The following is a 21,874-nucleotide window of genomic DNA, read 5'->3' as shown; positions in this document are numbered from 1 at the left end:
TGAGTGATGTTATGTAACTTAAGTGGAGAATTGCCTCTTTATGCTCTAAAAATTATTGTGGGTTTGATAAAGCAGTTGACTAATTACTAAATTACCCACCATTGTTTAAAATACTTGCGCTGCAAAATGTAAATGAAAAAAATGTCTCCACGTGTCAGTATGAAAAATGACAATGGCAAAAATAATACATAGGACATCTGCTCTGATTTTTAAATTTTAAATTGCATTTAAGGCAGATGTTGCAGAATTTGAATGAAATAGGCATAGATGGGGGAAATATAGCTATTTACTTTTTATGAAGTCCCATTTTATGGTTAAATCTGCTGTCAATATCTGAACTGATGCCTATATTTTTCCATTGTTTTCAGCAGAACAAACAATGAATTAAAATGCCTTCCGTATTAAGAGGATGTACAGTATTAATATTTTAAAGAGGTTCTCATTGGAATTCTGGAACATGAGGAATTAGGATGGAATATATGGAATATTTTACTGTCTTTTCTGCTCTGTTTTTTCCAGGAGAATACATAAAGACATGGAGGCCAAGGTATTTTCTGTTGAAGAACGATGGCACGTTCATTGGCTACAAAGAGCGGCCGCAGGATGTTGACCAACGGGAATCCCCTTTAAATAATTTCTCCGTAGCTCGTAAGCATTTTCACAGGCACTCTCATTCTTGCTGTATGGGTTTTACAGAATTATTGTAAGCATAGCCCTTATACACAATATCTTTCATGTTAAATCAAAATCAGCTCAAGACAAATGTTCTATGAAAACATAAAAAGTTTTCATTTTATGTAATATTAGATTTTGCAGTGTTAATCTTTTTTGTAGCTTTGAAGTACAAATGATTAATGCAAAGGTGTGATTGCATTTACTTTATGTAATACACTGTTATTTTTCAGTCTTTTCTAGTTGAAATTACTAATCGTTGTTTATAGTTACAATACAAAATACTCTTTTACTATTTTACCTTTACTCTTCTTATACGTTGTACGTTAGGAAAAATAGCTAACTTTAAGCCCTGATTCAGCAAAGTACTTATACATGGCTAATCCCATTCAGTAGTATAAGATTAAGAACATTGCAGAATCAGGGCTTTCAACCCTAAACTACATGTTTGCTGTTTGGATATGGTCCTAAGTGTGTTGAAATCAATGGGAGTCTTTCCATTTACTTCAATGGGCATGAGATCAGGCCCTGAAATTGATGGAATGTGTTCAATTTTTTTATTTATTTTAAAATCAAAATTGTGTGTCAGAGGCAACAAGAGAATTTTTGGGCTCAGGGGATAATAGAAATTGGTCCTCTTCCTACTTCCCTTCTCCTGGCATTCTTTACCATGTTCGTAGAAATGTAGGGCTGGAAGGCACCATGAGAAGTCACCAAGTCCGGCCCCCTGCGCTGTGGCAGGATCAAATAAATGTAGACCGTCTCTGACAGGTGTTTATCCAACCTGTTCTTAAAAATCTCCTATGATGGGGATTCCACAACCTCCCTTAGAAGGATTTTCCAGAGCTTAACTACCATTGTAGTTAGAAAGTTTTTCCTAATATCTAGCCTAAATCTCCCTTACTGAAGATTAAGCCCATTACCTCTTGTACATCTTCAGTGGACATGGAGAACAATTGATCACCATCTTCATTATAAAAGCCCTTAACATATCTGAAGACTGTTATTAGGTCCCCTGACCCCTCCAGTCTTCTTTTCTGAAAACTAAACACCCAGGATTTTTTAACCTTTGCTTGGGTAGGTTTGCTGAACCTTTTTATCATTTTTGTTGCTTTCTTCTAAACTCTGTCCAATTTGTCCACATCTTTCCTAAGGTGTGGCCCCCCCAGAATTGGATACAGCACTCTAAGTGTGGCCTCACTAATGCCAAGTAGAGCAGGACGATTACCTCCTGGGTCTTATATGATATACTCCTGTTAATACACCCCAGAATTCTGGCCTTTTTTCACAGCTGCTTCACATTGGTGTCTCTCTTTCAGTTAGTGATGCACCATAATCCCCAGATGTGTTTCCTCAGTACTGCCATCTATCCTGGTATTCCCCAGTTTGTAGTTGTGCATTTGATTTTTCCTTCCTAATTGAGTTGCCAGTTGCAACTTGTCTTTATTGAGTGTCATCATGTTGAATTCAGACCAATTCTTCAGTTTATCAAGGTTGTTTTGAATTCTAATCCTGCCCTCCAAAGTGCTTGCAACCCCTCCCAGCAAGGTGTCATCTGCAAATTTTATAAGCATACTCTCAACTCTATTGTCCAAGTCATTAATGAAAATGTTGAATAGTACTGGACCCACGATTGACCCCTGTGGAACCCTACTAGAGTCATTCTCCCAGTTTGACAGTGAACCATTGGTAACTACTCTCTGAGGACAGTTTTTCAACTAGGTATGCACCCATCTTATAATAATTTCATCTAGACCACATTTCCCTACTTTCCCTGTCAAAGAAGGAAATAAGGTTGGTTTGGCAGGATTTATTCTTGACAAATCCATGCTGGCTATTCCTTATAATCCTGTTATCCTCCCGGTGCTTACCAATTGGTTGTTTAATAATTTGTTCCAGTATCTTCCCTGGTATCCAAGTTAGATTGACTGGTCTATAATTCCCTGAGTCCTTTTTGTTCCCCTTTTTAAATATAGGTACTGTGTTTGCCCTTCTCCATTCACCTGTCCTCCAGGAATTCTCAAAGATAATAGCTAATGGTTTTGAGATTGCTTCAGCTAGTTCCTTAAGTTCCCTATGATGAATTTCATCAGGCCCTGCTGACTTGAATACATCTAACTTATTTAAATATTCTTTAACCTGTTCGTCCCCTATTTTGGCTTCCGTTCCATCTTATTGTCCGCAATTCTTTCTCAACGTCTATCTTCCTCATGCTGATATGCAGTACGCCCTTCATTTCACCTCACTTCCCACAGCTTTACAAATGGAATCATGCAGCATTTGTTATAAAGAGTGCTCCATTGAGCGTCCCTGCCTGGTAGGCTGGGTAGTGAAGCTCTGCCTGAGGAGCAGCAGTGGGCACTCCATACATTGAGGGGGGAGCTTGCACATCTGGAAGGAGATAGATGCCTTTTAAAGATTAGGTACAAAAATGAATCTCCAATCAGATTTCCTCTAGGGCATCCTGAGGCCTATTAAAACGCAAAAAGGTTCTTGGGAATTATTGCTCTGTGCCAGCCATTCGCATGACAGACCTGGTACCCATGTGCCAAATAGGTGTGTAGTCACTTATTTTAGGGTGAGATGAGGTTGGGAATAAAAAACGAGCATGTTATCACAAGTTGCATCAGTCCAGAATGACAAGAGAGTGTGTTTGGGGCTTTTGTCTTGCCAAGCCAATCCCAAGAGAGATTTGATTAGTATTTTCACCTCAGCAATGATAGAGCCTATAATGCTTCCCTCTTTATGCTGATTTCTCCTTACAGGTCAGAAAAGTAAAGAAAGCAGCAGAAAGCCATTAAATCCTAGGCTTTGTCTACACTGGCAACTGAACTTTTGTTGTTCAGAGGTGTTAAAAAAACACACACCCCCGAAAGACAAAAGTTTTGCCAATGAAAAGCACCGGTGTAAACTGCGCTTTGTCAGCAGGAGCGCTCTCTTGCTGACAAAGCTACCACTGCTTGTTGGGGATGGAAGTTTTTTGTGGGTGGGAGAGCTCTCTCTTGATGACAAACAGTGGCTAAACTGAGTGTCTTTTAGTGGCACGGCTGTAGTAGCAAAGCCGTGTCGCTAAAAGGTGCGTAGTGTAGACAAAGTCCTAGACTGTCTTTTCAAGCACTTGATATGTACCCTGAAGATTTTAACACCTTCATTAAGTTGATGCTAACTATATTTTTATGGTAATTACAGAGGAAAGGTCAATGCTAAGGTCTGAAAATGGTGAGCATTACCTCCTTTCTTCTGCTTTTCTTCCATAACTCATTCAGAAGGGGTTAACTTATTCCTTAGTTGAGGGTTCTGAGAATTTTTGGCAGATCAAGCCTGTTGGTCTAGGCATGTATAACAAGCTAATTGTCATGGTATCAGAGTATCTTACAGACAGACACAGGTCCACCATAAGGGATATCATCCTGGCAAGAATGGGGTGGTGGAGGAAAAGTGTTTTTGGAAGCTGCTGGTGGAAATTTTGGAAATACAGTGGCAATGAAGAGTCCAAGAGGATCCCAAGACTGCAAACTATCTTGATGATCAACCGGCAGACATCTTTGCTTGAGGCAGTGACTGCAGTTTGGGCTAGTTGTTGAAACTACCATGAACGCATCACAACTTCCTACACTCTTTGCTGGCTTCAAGTCAAATTCACTGGCATGGTCCTTATATTCAAAGCGCTCCATGGCCTGGACTCAGGATACCTAAAAGACCATCTAAAGCTCTGGGACAAAGACCATAATTGACAACTACGCTCTTTTGGCCCAGTGGGACCCTTATTATTGAGAGTAAAGGTTATCCGTGTGGGAGACAGAAACCTCACCACTTTCCACTCCAAGTGCAAGGCACGCCTATTTGATCTTGCCTTCTCTAATACAAACACATAGCAACAGGCATATTTATTTTGTAAAAAAAACCCTACCAAAATAAGAAAAGGAGTACTTGTGGCACCTTAGAGACTAACCAATTTATTTGAGCATGAGCTGTAGCTCACTAAAGCTCATGCTCAAATAAATTGGTTAGTCTCTAAGGTGCCACAAGTACTCCTTTTCTTTTTGCGAATACAGACTAACACGGCTGTTACTCTGAAACCTACCAAAATAAGACACACTTCTGCACATGTTTCTCCTTCTGAGATGAGAGTGAGAGAACAAACACTTGACCAGTGTGTGGGCACATTGCTTAATGCTCTACTGGAAGGCTTTCAGATACTATGATGATGAGCATGGTATAAAAAAACTATTTAGATCTCACTAGACTATCTCTTCCATCTTGCTCAGATTTAGCTTTGTTCAACTACTTGTCATCGAGGCACTGAGCTCTGGCACTTTAAATAGAACTGGGAATCGCCTGCATACTATTGGCATTGGAGGCCCAGTTATGTTACACTCTTGTCTCTCTGAGCCTGCTCAAACCTCTCTCTCTGCCCCCAAATCTGATCGCCCACTTTCATTTGTCTCGGATTGGAGTCTTAGTCTGTGAAGCATGCTTGTAGTTGGGTAAAGGGCCGTCCAAAATGTATAAAGTTAACTCGGGCTTCCTTTACAAGTATCAGATGAAGAACACAGCCCAAAATACTGTTTTCACTCTGCCAGTGGGATACACGTAGCTAGCAGTGGCTCAGGGAAGGTTGATACTAGCAAAAGTGGGGACAGGCTTGCCCCAGAGTGTTACATAAAAACTTTTCAATTTGTTTTCAGTAATTTCACAACTCCAAATATTTGCTATTTAGTGAAATTCAACTAAGTGGCTCTTTCTCTGTCAAAAACTTGTGAAATTGCAGATTTTTCATGGCAAAACTACTTTTGCTCAAAAATTACTCTGTTGCTGCCTGAAATCTTCATGTTTTTCACTAGAAAACAGCTCAGTTTTCACTCAGTGGTCTAATCTTCCAGAAGAAAAGATTTTAAATGAAAATAGGGCCATTTTCATATTTGTAATGAAATGCAAAAACTCAAATATTGAGTATTCCAGTTTTGTTGTGAATAAGTTGCACCTCCTGCTACACATGTGAGAATAACACACTGAAGGAAGGGGGCAGATGGTATTAGAGAAGGGTTTGATTCTCTCCCCCCCCCCCCCACTAAGGAAGAATAAATAAGATGGTGGGTCCAATGCTAACCACATTTCTGCACAGTAGATGCAGAAATATAAGTTGCATCTACAGTTTTGCAATCTGCAAGTCCCTCACTACTCTAGGATCAGGCTAGACTCTCATGCTTCAGATGGAATGGGCTTTGATCCCATCACTGTCTGTGAAAGCTTGTCTGAAAAGCTGCCTCTGTAAAATCAGTCTTATCTTTATTTAAAAAAGGAAAAAAAGAAAAAGCCTGCTTCTCTTTTGCCTACTCTACATTTTGAAATCTCTGTTCACCTGTTTGTGTAGTTCAAGGATACAATTTGGAAATTTCCTCCCATAAAATACTTGTTGGTGATTTCAATTTATTCCATCAAAACTAATGCCTAATCCATCTGAGTGTGCAGCTCCAACAGATTTGCAGGGTTGAATCTCTGCTCTTATTGGTAATTTATTTTGTTTTTCCTGCACTACCAAGAGAGATTAGGTAAGAGACCTTCTAGCAAATCAGTGTTCATGCGGATCTTTTCTGAAATAATGTAAAACACCCCAGAGATCATGCAGGCAAATAACAAATAGATTCTATTGCTATGAACAGCTTAGGTTAGTGGAACTCCTAGTGATGGTAATCTCTGGGTGTCACGCACATCTCCATATTAGATTATAAACCCTCCTTTAAATTTTATGCATCTGAAAGAGGTAATTTATAGAAAAAATTAACATGGAAATAGAGAAGAGCCTGCTACAAGGAACAGATTATTTTCCTGTCATCAAAATTTGAGTGGACTATGTTCAATATAAGAGGTTTTGTTGCATTTGGTATATGACAACTGCAGGCGCCCAACTAAACTAGTAGTAGTTTTATGGGCAGGACTGTGTATCTGTGGCCAAGAATTATCAGTGTTCTGGACCTTTTGCACAAGGTGATCAGATTCCAGTAGATAACTTGATTTTATCAGCGATCTCCAGGGTCCAATGAATTTACATACCTTCCTGACTCTGGGCATAAGGTGGCATTCAGAACTCTGTTCTCACTTGCACCTTGGTATTGTATGATTAGGTCTATCCAGTAGCACACAGAGAAGGCTTGCTATGAGACATAACATTCCTTATTTGCCTTTTCAAACCATCTCTTCTTCACCAGACTGCTCTTCTTACTGTCTGTCCTTTTAATTTTTCTTTATTAAAAAAAAAGAAAGTGGGGAGTGAAGGTGTCTTCCTTGACATTATTGGTTTAAAATGTGATGTCATTAAATAGGGAGCAGAGTTTGACACCTTCATCACAAATAATCTGGCTTTTGCTTAAGTGCTAGGGAAGCAAATATTGTGACATTTTAGAAAGTCACTAGGATAATACTAAGTGTCTTTCAAATACAAAATGATCATTTGCATTTGAATGCCTTCGTGTCTGTTCCTGTTAAACAATTTCTCTGTCCTACTTATTTTAAGACCAAATGCCAAGAAAGAATCAAGAGGTTCTTGAGAATAGTTTACATCATTTTTTTTAAACAGGCTGCAGTTTATAGTACAGACTTCGTTGCAAATGGGAATAGTGGTATGGGTCCATTTGACAGGACTGATTGTTTTTTCTAAGTGTGCAGGTGATCTTCAGCTGATATTGGAGGCATGAGGTTGTTTTCATATCAGAACATAAAAATGTGATATCAGTCATCCATAGTATCATAGGGCCAGTAATAACTTTTTATTTATGGAGTGCTATAGGTGTGCCTGATGCTGTACTGACATATAAAAATGGTAACCTGTCCTGAGTAGTTTGTAAAGTACCACAAAGAGCACTGTCAGATTTAAAGATTTATTTATTTATTTATTTTAAAAGAGGTATTTCCTGGGTTCATTGATAAAATAAAGTCCAGGAGACTCAGCTATGTCTGGAGGAAATTGGGTAGTAACTTGATTAATTTTTAAAAAATCTGTGTGGTACAGTACTTTAGTGTAATGCAAGTTAAAAATAAAGATTACTGCATTTTGTGATACGTTCTGTTATGATTGAGCAGAGTAATTAGACAGCATATTGTTCACCAAACAAAACACTTCTGTGTGACATATTTGAATTATAGTGGTTATTAACTGACAAATCTCTATTATTCATCTTGCTGCATGCGTTAAAGATTGCTGGATCAGCAAGCTTAACAAATATCAATGGACAGTGCTGATTTAGACGAAATGTGTTGATATTTAATTGGTCCAGTTCTCTGTATTGAAAAGCCTAGCATAGTTTGTTATGCTGAAGTTAAATAGTTAATTTTTGTTTTTATGGTGACTTACAGAAATATTTACTAGCTGAAATTATCTATTCATAGATATCAAGTAGTGTAGCAAGCGGGTCCATGACAAGGACATTGACTAAATACATGTAAAAAAATTTTATTAATAGTCTCTTAAAAATAATATTGAGCTGCAGGGTAAACATAGCAGACAACTCACAATTTTTTAATCTCATTAGCTATAGCCAGTATTATTATTTGTTTGTATTATACAGTAGTATTTAGAGGCCTCAGCAAAGATCAGTGCTCCATTTGTTCAAACGCATAGTCCTTGCTCAAAGAGAATACAGTCTAACTAGACAAAACAGACTAAAAATAGGAGGGGAAACAGGCAAAGAGAGGTAAAGTGACTTGCCCAAGGTCACTCTGCAGGTCAGTTGCAGAGCCAAAGGTAGAACTCATTCCAGAGTCCTATTCACTGGACCATGCTAACTCTTATCATAATATACAGTGTAAACTATAGTTCCTTAAAAGATGGTGGCAGCTACAGGAGCACATGCAGTAGAGGTGGGTGCAGCATAATAAAAGCATAACTGCATCTGTTTGTGGTGGTTCTTTAATGTTCATTTTTCTAGGGAATGAGGAAGTGCTGTTTATCACACTAAAACCTTTCCGTGACTCATTAATAAACTTTCTCTTTTCTTATTGCAGTTCTTTAGTAGGACACAGTATAACGTCAGCATGCTATTAAAGAAAAATTAGATTTTCTTGTGATAAAAAATGCAGAATTATTTGTTGAAAAGCTTATAATTTCAGCAGCAAATGAGGCATGAAATATATTGCCAAGAATACAGAACCCAAATACCCTGGCAGTAAATATTTTATCTTACAGACAATGTGCTAATTAAAGGCTTGAATTTAAAATGGGACGCTCTAAGTTTTCACAATAATAAAATTTGCATCACAATGCTAGAGTGTATACTCTTAAGAAAAGAATGGATCCAGAGTGACAGTACACATTACTAAATTGTCATCTTACTGAAGGTGGAACCTGTTAGAAGCTTTAGTAGTAAGTAGAGATGTCTTCTTGACTTTTTATAGGGCCTTTTGTTTACTGTGAAGTTAATTTAGAACTTTAAGACCAAATAATAATGAGGCAGTGCTTTCAAGAGCAAGAGACTTGATACTGGAACAAGAACAGCTACATTCAACAACTCTTCCCTTTTTTTTTTTTTTGGTCCTTTTTGTTTTTATTTGGGCAATTGGTTGAGGTTTCCATTAGAAGGAGGAACTCTATTATTATTAGAGCTCTGCTGAATGCAATTCAGAAAACTAGGTACAAAAAATGTCTTAAAATAGCCTGAAGATTGCTACTTAGCTGAACTTATTTGAGTTTGTTCAGCTTACAGCAGCCATTCTGCTATTAATGAGGATCAGTGTCGGCCCCAAATTTGAAGGATCTTAAGCTGTCTGTCTCATGAGGAATGGCCATAAAATACCAAATGTGGCTTTGAAAGAAAGAAAAAAAGGGCCACTTTATTCCTAAGAGATGCAGAAATAATTTTCTGAAGAAAGTGCTGTGTGAATGACAGTATAAGGAGTCCACTTTATGGTTTATGGATGTTATGAAATGATCCTTACTTCTGTGGAATTGTTAGTTTAGATTGTGTTGTGGTATCTGCAGGGGTGAAAGCTCTCACCAGAGTTTAACATGGGTGTCTGCACATCCATTCTCTGGGTGTTTTTTATGCTAAGAAGGTGCTTTTCAGAATGCCCCTTTGTGATCTGCCCCTTATAATGATAAGATAATGAGGACTGGAGGTTCTTTCCTCCAGAGACTGTTGTGTTGATCTTTCTGTTAGCCACAGGGGTCTTTGTAGAACAAGGACTGCAAACACACTCTCTGCTAAAAGAAAAAGAGGACTTGTGGCACCTTAGGGACTAACAAATTTATTTGCGCATAAGCTTTCGTGAGCTATAGCTCACTTCATCGGATGCATCCGATGTAGCTCACGAAAGCTTATGCTCAAATAAATTTGTTAGTCTCTAAGGTGCCACAAGTACTCCTGTTCTTTTTGCGGATACAGACTAACACGGCTGCTACTCTGAAAACCTCTGCTAACTTCTTCAAAGCTATGGGCCTGAGCCTGTGTGACTGAAATTGATGAGGGCTTTGCCATTAACCTCAGTGGATGCAGTAATCAGACCCACTGTGAACTGCCCCTGTCATGTGCTCTGCTCCACACGGTCAGGGGAATGTGGGACCTGAGTTTGGATCTCTTTAGTGGCATTACCCTGTATGGGTGGTCAGCTCTGAAGGCTTTCTAAATAGAACTTGATTCAAGCAAAGCTTAAATGACTATCTACTGAGCTATTTATTGGTTTCATCAGCATAGCAAACTGTCTTATGTCTCCTAAAGAAGTACTTAGAGATTTCTGTGGCTGATTAATTGCAACAGTTTGCTAGATAAGAATAAAGACAAACGATTATTTAAACCTGCTTATGTACCATGACTTTTTCTTCCTTGATTGTGGTAGAATGCCAGCTGATGAAGACAGAACGACCTAAACCAAACACATTCATCATTAGATGCCTCCAGTGGACCACAGTAATTGAAAGAACATTTCATGTGGAGACTCTAGAGGAGCGGTATGTTTCATTCATATTTAATACATAAACTACTTGCAAAAGCAGATGTGAATGTTCAGCGCTATTAGTGCAGTCCTTGCGAAAGCTCTGATTTCTCAGGTGACATAGGTCTAGAATCTAATAGGTTTACGTTTTCAAAAGTACAAATGATCATGGATATCACAATTTTGGGGTGGTCCAACCTGAGAGACCTTTATAAAGGGGCTTGATTTTTCAGAGGATGGGTGCTCAGCCCCACGCGAGTTGTTGATTTCAGGGCTCTCGTTGCGTAAGAAATAAAGGTTCTCCCACCTTGAGATTACGGGGAGAGGTCAGCACAAAGCAAAACAAAAATCCCAGCAGAGTTGAGCTGTCTCCGCCTACTGACCCTTTCTGAGGACACCTTTTTAAGGAACAAATTAGTTGTATTGCTACCACCTGCTAATGGGTTATGTAAATAAGATGATAAAAGTGATGACAAAGAAGTAATATGCTGCTGCCTGAGACTTGTATTTCAGCTGTTGAAGGAAACAGAGCTAAAAGAATGTATCCTGTACTCTGACTAGTGGAGAATTGATCTCTTACCTGCTGAGAGAACAGAATCCCAGCGTAGCTGTTTACAGCTACTGGCTGTTTAAATATTTAAATTGCTGTTCAGCTGTTGAATTTAGATTGTTCCCCGGTATCATTGTGGGGTATTTAAAATCCCAGCCCCCCCTTATGTATGACAGGCACAATATTTGTCTTTAACCTCCACATATTTTTACCTGATTCTCTTAGCTTATTTTCTACTTAGTCTTTCATTCATTGATTCCAGTTGGTGTCATATTAATGGCTTATGATTCTGTTATGAGGACATGGGGAGGATGAAAACAAACTAAAGCAAAGAAAAGTAAATTACGTGTTTTCTTTTATCACTTTGTAGCAGATGGCCCCAAAAATGAATGAGACACCGTCCATTTCAGGGAGATTGCATTTCAGTCTTCCTTTCATCCCTCCCAACCAATTAGAAAGGCTGCATCCAGGGTGGATAAAAATCAATGATTTTAAAAAAAAATCAGAAAAATCAGATTTTTTTTAAATTTAAATCAGATTTTTTTTATAAAATGCTTTTTGAGGAAAAAGCCTATCTAAAGATAGCTTTAATTAAGATACATTATAGCTCAGAGATATCTCACCATGGAATAGGGATTATACATTCTAATTCTATATGAGTATGAGACAATATATTCATGTAATGTTTAAGAAAAGTTTTGTAACTGAGTTCCAATAGTTCGTGGATTAGGGACCCAATTGTATGGGGTTCCCCAAGCTTCTGTATAGATTATTTAGGTTAATCTTTCTATCTACCCAATGGGACTGAGTGCTCAGTCTAGAAGATACCATCAGAGATGCTTAGTTTTTCAGTTCTCAAATTATGGATTTGTGTCTCCAGAGGTAACATGCTTGTTAACAGCAAGAATGTTTTAAAATAAATAACATATAGAGGTGAAAAATAAAAGACCTCAATTCTATTGTCTCTCTGCAAATTTGTGTACACAGAGTCAATCCCTTACCTCTCTCTAAAAGTGCAAAGTTTCAAAAAGTTGAATGAATAGAAGATTGTTGGGGGCAGAATAGATCTGAACAAGGAGAAGTCTGGAGATAAATGTGAGAAGCGAGGGACATATGCTTTTTTGTTAAAATATTATATCTTTGCTGTTGAAAAAAAAATCCACAATACTTAACATCGTTTTAGTTAAATAGAACAGTTTAAATGTCTGTCTAGTGATGTTCTCCTCCTCATACAGCATGGCAAGAAAATCCTCCAAATATTAATGATAGTTCACCTCCCAATGATTTCATAAATATCTGCTTCAATTACCTTTGGTAAATGAAATAACCAACTAATCATTCATTCATTTTCTAATGTAGCTGTAAAACTAATCAGAAAAGTTTTCAAAATAAGTCACTGTTTAAAAATGAATAGTGTGTACCTTCTAAAAATGAAACCTACATCTATCTCTGAGTTGTGAAGAATATGTATTAAGTTTATAACAACCAACAAGAATGCACTTTTATGTAAAACTATGGTTAAATCAAATCCACCCTGCCTGCATCACAGCCTGGAATGCTAATACTAGTCATCTCTGCAACATACATTTGGAAGATAGTCTGAAGGTACATCAGTGGTGTATCATCATGCGGTGGCATGTAGAATACACACACTACACGCCCAGCTAGCATGGGTATAAATAGCAGTGTAGACAGCTTAGGTGAGTCGAGTAGAGTGCCCTACACACCTGAACCCCAAGGTATATACTGTATGTGGTGCTCTGGATGCCCACGCAGTGCTTTCCACATCAACACTGCCATTTTTAGCAGTGTAGCATCCTGCTGTTGGAGCTTTTTCCTGCTGCATTGCCTGGGGAAAGGCTCCATCAGCAGGGATCTGCAGGAACCTTTCCCCACTGCCTCCCCACTCCCAGAACCTTTCGCTGCCTTGTGTAGCTATACACTGCACTGAGTGTGGACACAGACTGCCTTTCACTGTGGCTTCTAGCTACACGTAGCCTACATGCCTCCACCAGTGTAGACAGGATCTAAGGGTGAAATCCTGGCCCCAGTGAAGTCAGTGGCATTTCACCCAAAATCAGTAAAAGAGATCTAAAAATAGACTTAAAAGTAGAAGTAGCTTGAATGTCCTTTTATCCTTTAAACCCAAAAGCTGCTTTTAAGAGGGAAATGGAGAAATGTGAACACAAATGGAGGAAGGATGTTTTCTTTGTAATGGTTATTTTTAATGTTTAGAGGTGGGGCATAAAGACAGGCATTCCTAATGTTGAAGAAAAATCTGTGCCTTTGTTCAGAAACTATTATTCCGTGTGCAGATGTGACCACTTGGCATCTCAAGGGCCTCACCTCAAGACTCCAGTGTCTGAGGATCTTCTGAACAAGGGTTGATCATGCAAGTTAAGGTTGCCTGGACAAAATCCACAGGTTTTGCTATCTTCACTCCACATCCCCTCTTTGAGGATAGGCAGATATTCTCCAGACAGAGAATACTAAATTGAACATAATTTGCCTAAAGAAACTAGATAGGACAAGTGTATTATTCAGACAGTGAAAAATTCAAGGTACTGCAAGGCGAGAGTGCGGGGTTTACAAGGAAATGCCAGTGCAGCTGCTATGTTTTTAACTAGAATTGTATGCCAGATACTCTCTCTTGCCTGGACCTTGTATTTGTTTTTTCCTATTTTATTTTTCAAACTGAAGTTCAGCTGTTTTGAAAGATGTACTTTCTAAAGCTAATTTTTTTCAATGGCCCCTCAAAATGCACCTGGGAAACATATCTCCCCAAATTCTGTGTAGCTGCCTGCAAACTACTTACTCTAGTGTGTTCACTCCAGTGCATATTTGGAGGTGCAGTTGTGGAGGCGTATTTGAAAAATTTGTATGTTATGATGAAGTGGACACAGCAGTATCTGCATCTTAAACATTTTTAACACTTTCTTCTTATTAGGCAGATCTTTTGGATGTAATCATGGGAGCCTGTGCTGCAGAGTCACTCTATCCAGAATTTTAGAATTAAATGCTCTTAATTACTTTTCCCTGTCTAGCTGTAGGGGGGGATTTTCCGAAGTATTCAGCACTGGTCTATCTCTGCTCCAATTGTAGTTACTGGGAGTTTACCACCTGTGACTTAGTGGGAGCAGGGTTAGGCCAATGCCAAACACTTCTGAAAATCTTTTGTAAGTTGGATAGTCCTGTGCAGTATTTATGTTGTTGTTAATCGCAGGACATTTCACATGTAGCTGTTTCAATATTGAATAAATAGGTTGCTAAAATGTGGGTGTTGATGTTAATTGGCAGAGCAGTGTCATTCAGCAAAGATTTCTGAAATTCATCAGCTTCTCAGTGGTGTTTTCTTTGGCTTCATTCTGTTCTTTGTCAGGAATTGTGCTGTAAATAAATCTAGAAAATGAAGTCTATGGAAACAGTTTAAAAGGAAGCATGTTCCTGTTTTCAGCTCTATTTTGGCTTCAGTCGGTGAATACTGCTTACCAAGTGCAAATTTTATTTTAAGGACAAAGAAGTGGGCCAGTCCAATAGGTTTCCAGGGCTTTTCGCAGCCATTTAGAATATCAAACTTCCATTTTTTGGCTCTTGTCCATTGGTACCAAGAGTTTGGGTGTATTAGGGACATAGTGAGCTCATCTCCTAAGGGCTTGTCTGCAGGCCCGGGTGTGTTAATTAACCTCTCCTAACCATGATCTTTTTCCTAGTGTGTGTATATATTGCAACACCTTTTAACTTGACAGAGCAGGTCAAGATGTCGGCTAGGTTTTTTTTTATCTGAGTACACCTTCACCTGCTTATTTGAAGTAGAAGGCACTGCAGTTTGTCCAGGGTAGGAAAAAAGTTGTGGCTAGACTGATGTAAATTAATACACCAACTGAATCTCGACCCATTTTTCTAATGTAGGTAAGTGCTCAGTAGAAACCTCGTAAGATTCACCAAAAAAACCCAGCACTTTTTCCTTCGCTGCTAATTACCACTTTTGTCAATCTACCGATACCCAAACTTAATCCACTTTATTTTTTGTTTTGGCCTCTCTAGCAAGTTGGGGGTAGGGATGAGGGAAAATACCTGACATGGTTACAGTTACAAACTTAAATAAGCGATTGTTTGTATGCGAATTGTTGTTTTGGTAGACTTGCATTGAAATGAACCAGAATGGCAAGAACATTCACTCCAGTAGCTTCCTACAGTGTAAAATTCCCCACAGGACACTTTCACTGCAATTGGAGTGATGAAGTGAGCTGTAGCTCACGAAAGCTCATGCTCAAATAAATTGGTTAGTCTCTAAGGTGCCACAAGTACTCCTTTTCTTTTTCCAAAGGAATAGAGGCACGATACTAGAGCATCCATTGCTGAAACAATGGTGGACATGTTCCTGTAACCTAGTTCCTGTAACCTAGTACCCGCATCTCAGATCAAAAATACTATTTTTGGGGGCGGGGGGGGGGGGGAGGAATCTCAAAGCAGGCGAGAACAACTGACAAAAGCAGAGATATTTTGTTAAACGCTGTATATTGTATACAAGCATTGCAACACATTTAGTGTCCTCTCTGACAGCCGAAGAACCCTGGGCAGTGTTATCTGGTACTGGAAAACGTATATTCATTTAAAAAATGGCATAAGTGTGTCATGAGTTGTCACTATGTGTCGAACTCTTGCATGTTTTTGTTACAATGTACTGTGAAAAAGCGAGGGTGTGTTAAATAGCTCTGTGCTGTGGAGGTGCCTTGTAGCTTTTTGGCTTTGGCAGGCCTAATGTTGAGATGTAATGTGTGTATCCTTAGACAATGTGTTGCCCTAAAGATTGAATGTGCATTTTAGAAATTTTGCTATATATTGAAGGTCCTAGTTATTGTATTCATATTGCAGGGACTTGAGTCATCTCCTGTTTGTAAAACAATTAATAGCTGTAATAATGGATATATACATTAAAAGCGTTTTTTTGAACACCAACTTTTACATCTAAAAACACATGGGATTTTTCACCATTCATTGAACTGGTTTGACATTATCAGATAATCACGCTTTATGTTTTTCTGACTCTTGCTGAGGCAGATGGTAATCTGAGGTCATGAATAACAAATGTCATTGCTTACATTTTCTCAGGGAAGAATGGACAAAAGCCATCCAAACAGTAGCAGACAGCCTTAAGAAACAGGAGGAGGAAATGATGGATTTTAGATCTGGTTCCCCTAGTGATAATTCAGGTGCTGAAGAAATGGAAGTTTCTATGACAAAACCAAAACATAAAGTGGTAAGTTAGTATAGCAGGATCAGTGTTTTTAAAGGGAACCTTGTTACATGTGCACACCTAGCTAATGCCACAGCTCCAAGCTTTGAGTCCAGCATCAGCTGTCAGCCAGTAATCCTTTAGATCCTGAATAATTATAAGGGGAGGAGCACTATTAGGTATACTGAATCCAAGCGAGAGGCAGCCATTAAGACACCCCTCCCCCCATAGCAATATATTTATTTGTGAGAAGATCCTACTCTGTAAATTATAGTAAGGCTTTCTTCTGTGCCCTTGCCCCTCTCACTTCCATTTGTTCCCAGAGTTGTGCCTGTGTTTTGGGAAAATGAACCAAAACAATGAACAGCAAAAGGATCATGCCTGTCAAATTGCATCATTAATGAACGTGCACCGTATGCTTTGACGCTTGGTTATGCTACAAAATTAAATTTATACCAACCTGGGCAACTACCCATATGCCACTCTGAACCACGGCTGCCATCAGTTTAATATGACCCCTACTAATTGGGCCCTTAGCATCTTGTCGGAGGGTTCCAGTAGGATGCTGCAGGTGAATTTTAAAAGGACTGGACCTCACTAGCTTGGCTAGTGTGTCATGGAGATGGTGGAAAGTTTCTCAGCTTTAGTGAGCTGATTCATTCTGAGCAAGGATCGGTCTGAATGACTGTTCAGATCGGGAATAGTCAATAGGTGGTTCATGGGCCAAATCCAGACTGCCAGACGCATATGAACGGACCCTGACATCTTTTTATTTACTTCTTATTATCGTTGTTGTTATTTTTGAATTATTTTCTCTGTAGTCTGGACCTTGACTATGTTTTGACCAAGAAATGTGGACCTTGACAAAGAAAATTGAGTACCCCGGTTTAAATCCTGAAACCAATTGTCCCACACAACCAAAAGTGCAGTCTTGCTTTTGTTAATGCATTTCAAAGTGAACTAAACCAGTCCTTGCAGAGCATACAGTGTGGGAGTAGAGTTCATCATGCTTTCAGGGAGCAAGAAAGCTGTTATCAGGAGCATCTCATAATCCTTTCTAGCAAGGAACTTGTGAGCCCCTGGATACACAGATCTTCTGTCACCCCTTTGGCACTGTCCGTTGAAGATGCTGGAATAGGATCTAAGAGACAAACCCTTTCCTATTTTCCCTCCACCTTTTTTAATAGAAAAACAAACAAGAAAGAGAAAGATAGTCTATGTGCAGTGTGGTTTCTGCACATTTTCTGGCACTGTTCCGTGGGTCACAGCAAAGCTGATCCTCCATAAATATGGGGAGACTTATTTTCATATCAGAACCTCAGAGTGGGAATCAGACTGACAGATCTTTAGAATGAGATGTGGATGGCCTTCCCAAGCTTGCGCACTGACACAGGCTGCGTGAATAAAACACCTATTTTGGCGCTTACCTGTTTCATGTGAAGAAATTCTCAGTTACATGGAGGAGAGTTTTTTGTTTATTAAGCAATTCTATGGGTTTGAAGTATCATATCCTTGGAAGTGTAACAGTCCTATTCTTTTTGAAGAACTAGTTTTTTATTTTAACTCTCTAGAAGCAAATCATAAACGGTATATACATCATTTTAACTGACCAAAACAGTAAATTCATCTACTTTAGACAGTATTTACATGTATTATGAAGTTGGTCATGACCTATATTTAACTTAAATATCTTTAACAGACCATGAATGAGTTTGAATACCTTAAACTACTGGGAAAAGGCACTTTTGGCAAGGTCATTCTAGTCAAAGAAAAAGCAACTGGACGATATTATGCTATGAAAATCCTGAAGAAGGAAGTTATTGTTGCAAAGGTGAGTAAATTAGAACATTCTGGGCCCAGTTCACCCCTGGTGTAACCCTCTAGCTTCTAAAGAGTGACCTCAGGGTTGCAATTTACCCTGTGTATGTGACCACGTATTTGTTGTTGTTAATCGAACTCTTGTTCTTTAGTGATTGCATTGATAACTTTCTCTGGGTGGCATTGCAGGATGAAGTAGCTCACACGCTGACAGAAAACCGGGTTTTACAGAATTCGAGGCACCCATTCTTGACAGTAAGTGTTCCTCCTTTTTTAGTACATCTGGTAAGCAAATTGAGCATTGTGACAGCTACGGCTTTCCTCCTTATTATCATGATTATAAAACAAGTCTCACAGGTCTGGGTTTTTAACAGTAAGTAGTGTTTTGGGGTACCTTTATTTTTGGGGTGGACAACTTGCGACGCTTTCAAAGATCCTGATTTTCAGAGGGTAGATGCTCAGCACTTCCTGAAAATCAGAGATGCTTTATGGTGTCTCAGTTTGGGCCCCCAGAATCATTGGTCACTTTTGAAAATATACTGTATGGCATATGTTTGTTTACTTTTTATTACAGAATACTGTCAGAGTTGACAAACCCCAAAATCCGATGCTCGCTTCCTGCACAAGATGTTATTGATTCAAATGTGCCACCAGATTGACATAATTGTTTGTATATAAAAGTATGCTTGCATAAATCAAAATATATCTTCAAAGCAAAGGGCTGCAACTGCCTGGCTTGAAAACCTAGCTGTAAGCCTGGGTTGTGACCCAAACAAAATAAATCCAAGGGTGTGGCAAACAAGATGGTGGGACTTGTGATGCAGGAATGCACATGACACAACTGGATGAAGGCACTTCATGACATTTCATCACTCTCCGTGCCTGTTCTGTTTTTTGTGAATTGATGGTAAATGCATATTGACAGAATTTCTCAATCCCCTGGCTGGCTGTCAGCCTGGAGCAGCAGCAGTAGAGAAAGCAGAAGGGACAGAGATATAACTGTCCAATAGTAATATAACCCTTTGACAATTTTTTTTTAATCCATGTGTGTTTTTCCAGAATTGATCCCTACTTTAGTTAAACTCCCATATCTGACCTATATGTTGTTTTAGTAAAACCACCATGGGATCAGTGATGAAGAAATGCTGCTGAAGAACGTATCAGAGAAAAGTTTCTATAAAATATTATTACAATATAATGTATTTTCTCTCTGTCCCCGTTTCTAAAACTTCACTGAAAGTGCTTTTGTAAATCTTGATATGGGATCTCTGCTAAGTCTTTGTTTAAATTTGTTTCAGGCTTTAAAGTATTCCTTTCAGACACATGATCGTTTGTGTTTTGTTATGGAGTATGCTAATGGAGGAGAGGTAAGGAAACCATGTTAAAAGGCTTTGGGATTTTCCTATATTTTTTTGTATTCAGTTTCATGTTAGGATTTGCTGTCTTTGAGCCCTCATTAACTTACTCATATATGTAGCCCTAACTTACATGAGTAGTCCTACATCAGTGGGGCTGTTCACATGAGTTAGGACTACATACATGAGTAAGGATTTTCAGGGATGAGCCCCTAGTTAACAAAAATTATACTAATATCTTAAAGTCTGTCTTTATTGGTGCAGGAGGTTTATACATCTTGTTGCTGCTTTCTCTACACCATTGAAGCTTTTTGTATTATAATTTCAAAGCACGCAGTACTTTGAGGACAGAGCTGTAAATGAAAACACATACTGTTAGACATTTCAGAAGAAGAGAAATCCAATTTATGTCAAATAAGGAATCTCCTGCTTTTAAAGTAATGCAATAAAAATCTGGTTTAATAAGTAACGAGCTAAGAAAATAATTTGATTTGTTTTAGTTGTTTATATATACTGATAAAAATTAATAGTACATCAAATTGTCAAATAGAGCAGCTATGAATTTGAAATATATTATATTATTACACTTACGTTTAATCATTTAATTTATGGTGCAGCTTTTAGAATGTTTCGGAGCACAGCTGTGTCCGGGGGAAAAAGGTTCCTTTCTGGGTAAATATCTGATTCCAGGCAGGATTGTCTATAACATATATGAAGTATGTGCATTCTAAATGTAATAAATTCTTGCTGTTGTAGTTGTTTTTCCATTTGTCAAGAGAGCGTGTCTTTTCTGAAGACCGGGCTCGGTTTTATGGAGCTGAGATTGTATCAGCACTGGATTACCTGCATTCAGAGAAGAATGTGGTTTATAGAGATTTAAAGGTACTTAGAAGACTGTTCATTTCATAGGCTATTAAAAATGGGTTTGGACTGTTACAGTTCTTAAAGTCACAGAAGCTGATTACACTTAAATACAATAAATCTATCCACCAAACTTTGTTATAACAGAAATATTACAGCTATATTATTTTTGGCCATGATTGTTATAAGATCTCAAACTAAGCACTTGAATACTCTACTGCTGCAGAAAGCCAATTTTTGGGATTGATTCTCCCCAAGTGTATGGAACCAGTGCCTTGGTAGAATACGAAGGGGCACTCTGTTATTGGGGATGCATCTTCACATGGATATGAAATTAAAGAATTGACCACTTTATTATGAAAAAGACCCTGGTAGTTCTTCTAAGCGATGGAGGGTATTTGTGGTGTCTTGGTCAATGTACACTCTATGTACAAATTCAGACTGTGTGAACATTCTGCTCCCTTGTCCTATTTTTCACTTGCAGTTAAAACTGACTACGTTTTCCTTGGCTTTTCTATTTGAGGGGGAAAAATGAATCATACAAACTTTTGTGTTCTTTCTGATTAAGAATGATGGCTGCATTCCCTCACCAGAAGTGTATGAGAAGTGCTATTACTATTCTTTCAGTCCACAGTTCATTTTAGGAGCCATCTAGATGAAAGGCGCTGTGTATATAGGGATGTGGATAAACTGGAGAGAGTTCAGAAAAGAGCCACAAGAATAATTCAAGGTTTAGAAAACGTGCCATATAGCGAAAGACTCAGGGAGCTCAATCTAGTTAATTTACCAAAGAGAAGATTAAGGGGTGACTCGATTACAGTCTGTAAGTGTCTACACAGTGAACAAATATTTAATAATGGGCTCTTCATTCTAGCAGAGAAAGATATAACAAAATCCAGTGGCTGTAAATTGAAGCTAAACAAATTCAGTCTGGAAATAAGATGTAAATTTTTAACAGTGAGCGTTATTAACCATTGGAGAAACTCACCAAGGGTCATGATGGATTCTCCATCACTGACAATTTTTAAATCAAGATTGGATGCTTTTTTCTAAAAGATCTGGTCTACACATTATTTTGGGGAAGTTCTCTGTCCTGTGTTATATAGGTAGTCAGACTAGATGATCACAATGGTCCCTTTTGGCCTTGGAATCTATGAATATTCAAGCTGTTGTGAAATTCAGTAGGAGTTAAGCGCCTCTCTCTCTGAGGCTCCTTTGAAAACCCCACCCTATAGCATAAGTACCGTCAGCATATAGAGCTTTATTTTCATGAGCTATGGGTAGTGCCATCAGAAATGGATAGTGCCAGCATTCTCTCAGTTTTTATATAATTATCAAATTCTGAGTAAATTTACAGCATATTTACCATGTACAGTGTGCTATTGTAAATTGATCCCTTAGCTTTAAATTGATTCATTGTTTTTGTCACTGCTGCAAGCCTCTGTCAGTATTGAAATG

At 38.5% G+C, this 21,874-nt stretch overlaps 1 protein-coding gene across 3 annotated transcripts in view; it reads left to right on the top strand.

The window, feature by feature from the left end:
• AKT1 (AKT serine/threonine kinase 1) overlaps positions 1-21,874 on the top strand; it is a 113,648-nt gene that overhangs the window by 50,975 nt on the left and 40,799 nt on the right. For all 3 annotated transcript variants that reach the window (XM_077819470.1, XM_077819473.1, XM_077819471.1), the window contains exons 3-9: positions 520-648; positions 10,501-10,612; positions 16,259-16,406; positions 18,082-18,213; positions 18,390-18,455; positions 19,499-19,567; positions 20,312-20,437. In XM_077819470.1, coding sequence (XP_077675596.1) covers positions 520-648; positions 10,501-10,612; positions 16,259-16,406; positions 18,082-18,213; positions 18,390-18,455; positions 19,499-19,567; positions 20,312-20,437 — 782 coding nt within the window. The remainder of the gene's footprint in view (positions 1-519; positions 649-10,500; positions 10,613-16,258; positions 16,407-18,081; positions 18,214-18,389; positions 18,456-19,498; positions 19,568-20,311; positions 20,438-21,874) is intronic.

The sequence above is a fragment of the Eretmochelys imbricata genome, chromosome 6 (assembly GCF_965152235.1).
Source record: "Eretmochelys imbricata isolate rEreImb1 chromosome 6, rEreImb1.hap1, whole genome shotgun sequence".
Lineage (NCBI taxonomy): Eukaryota > Metazoa > Chordata > Testudines > Cheloniidae > Eretmochelys > Eretmochelys imbricata.
This window is presented reverse-complemented; position numbering and strand designations above follow the sequence as displayed.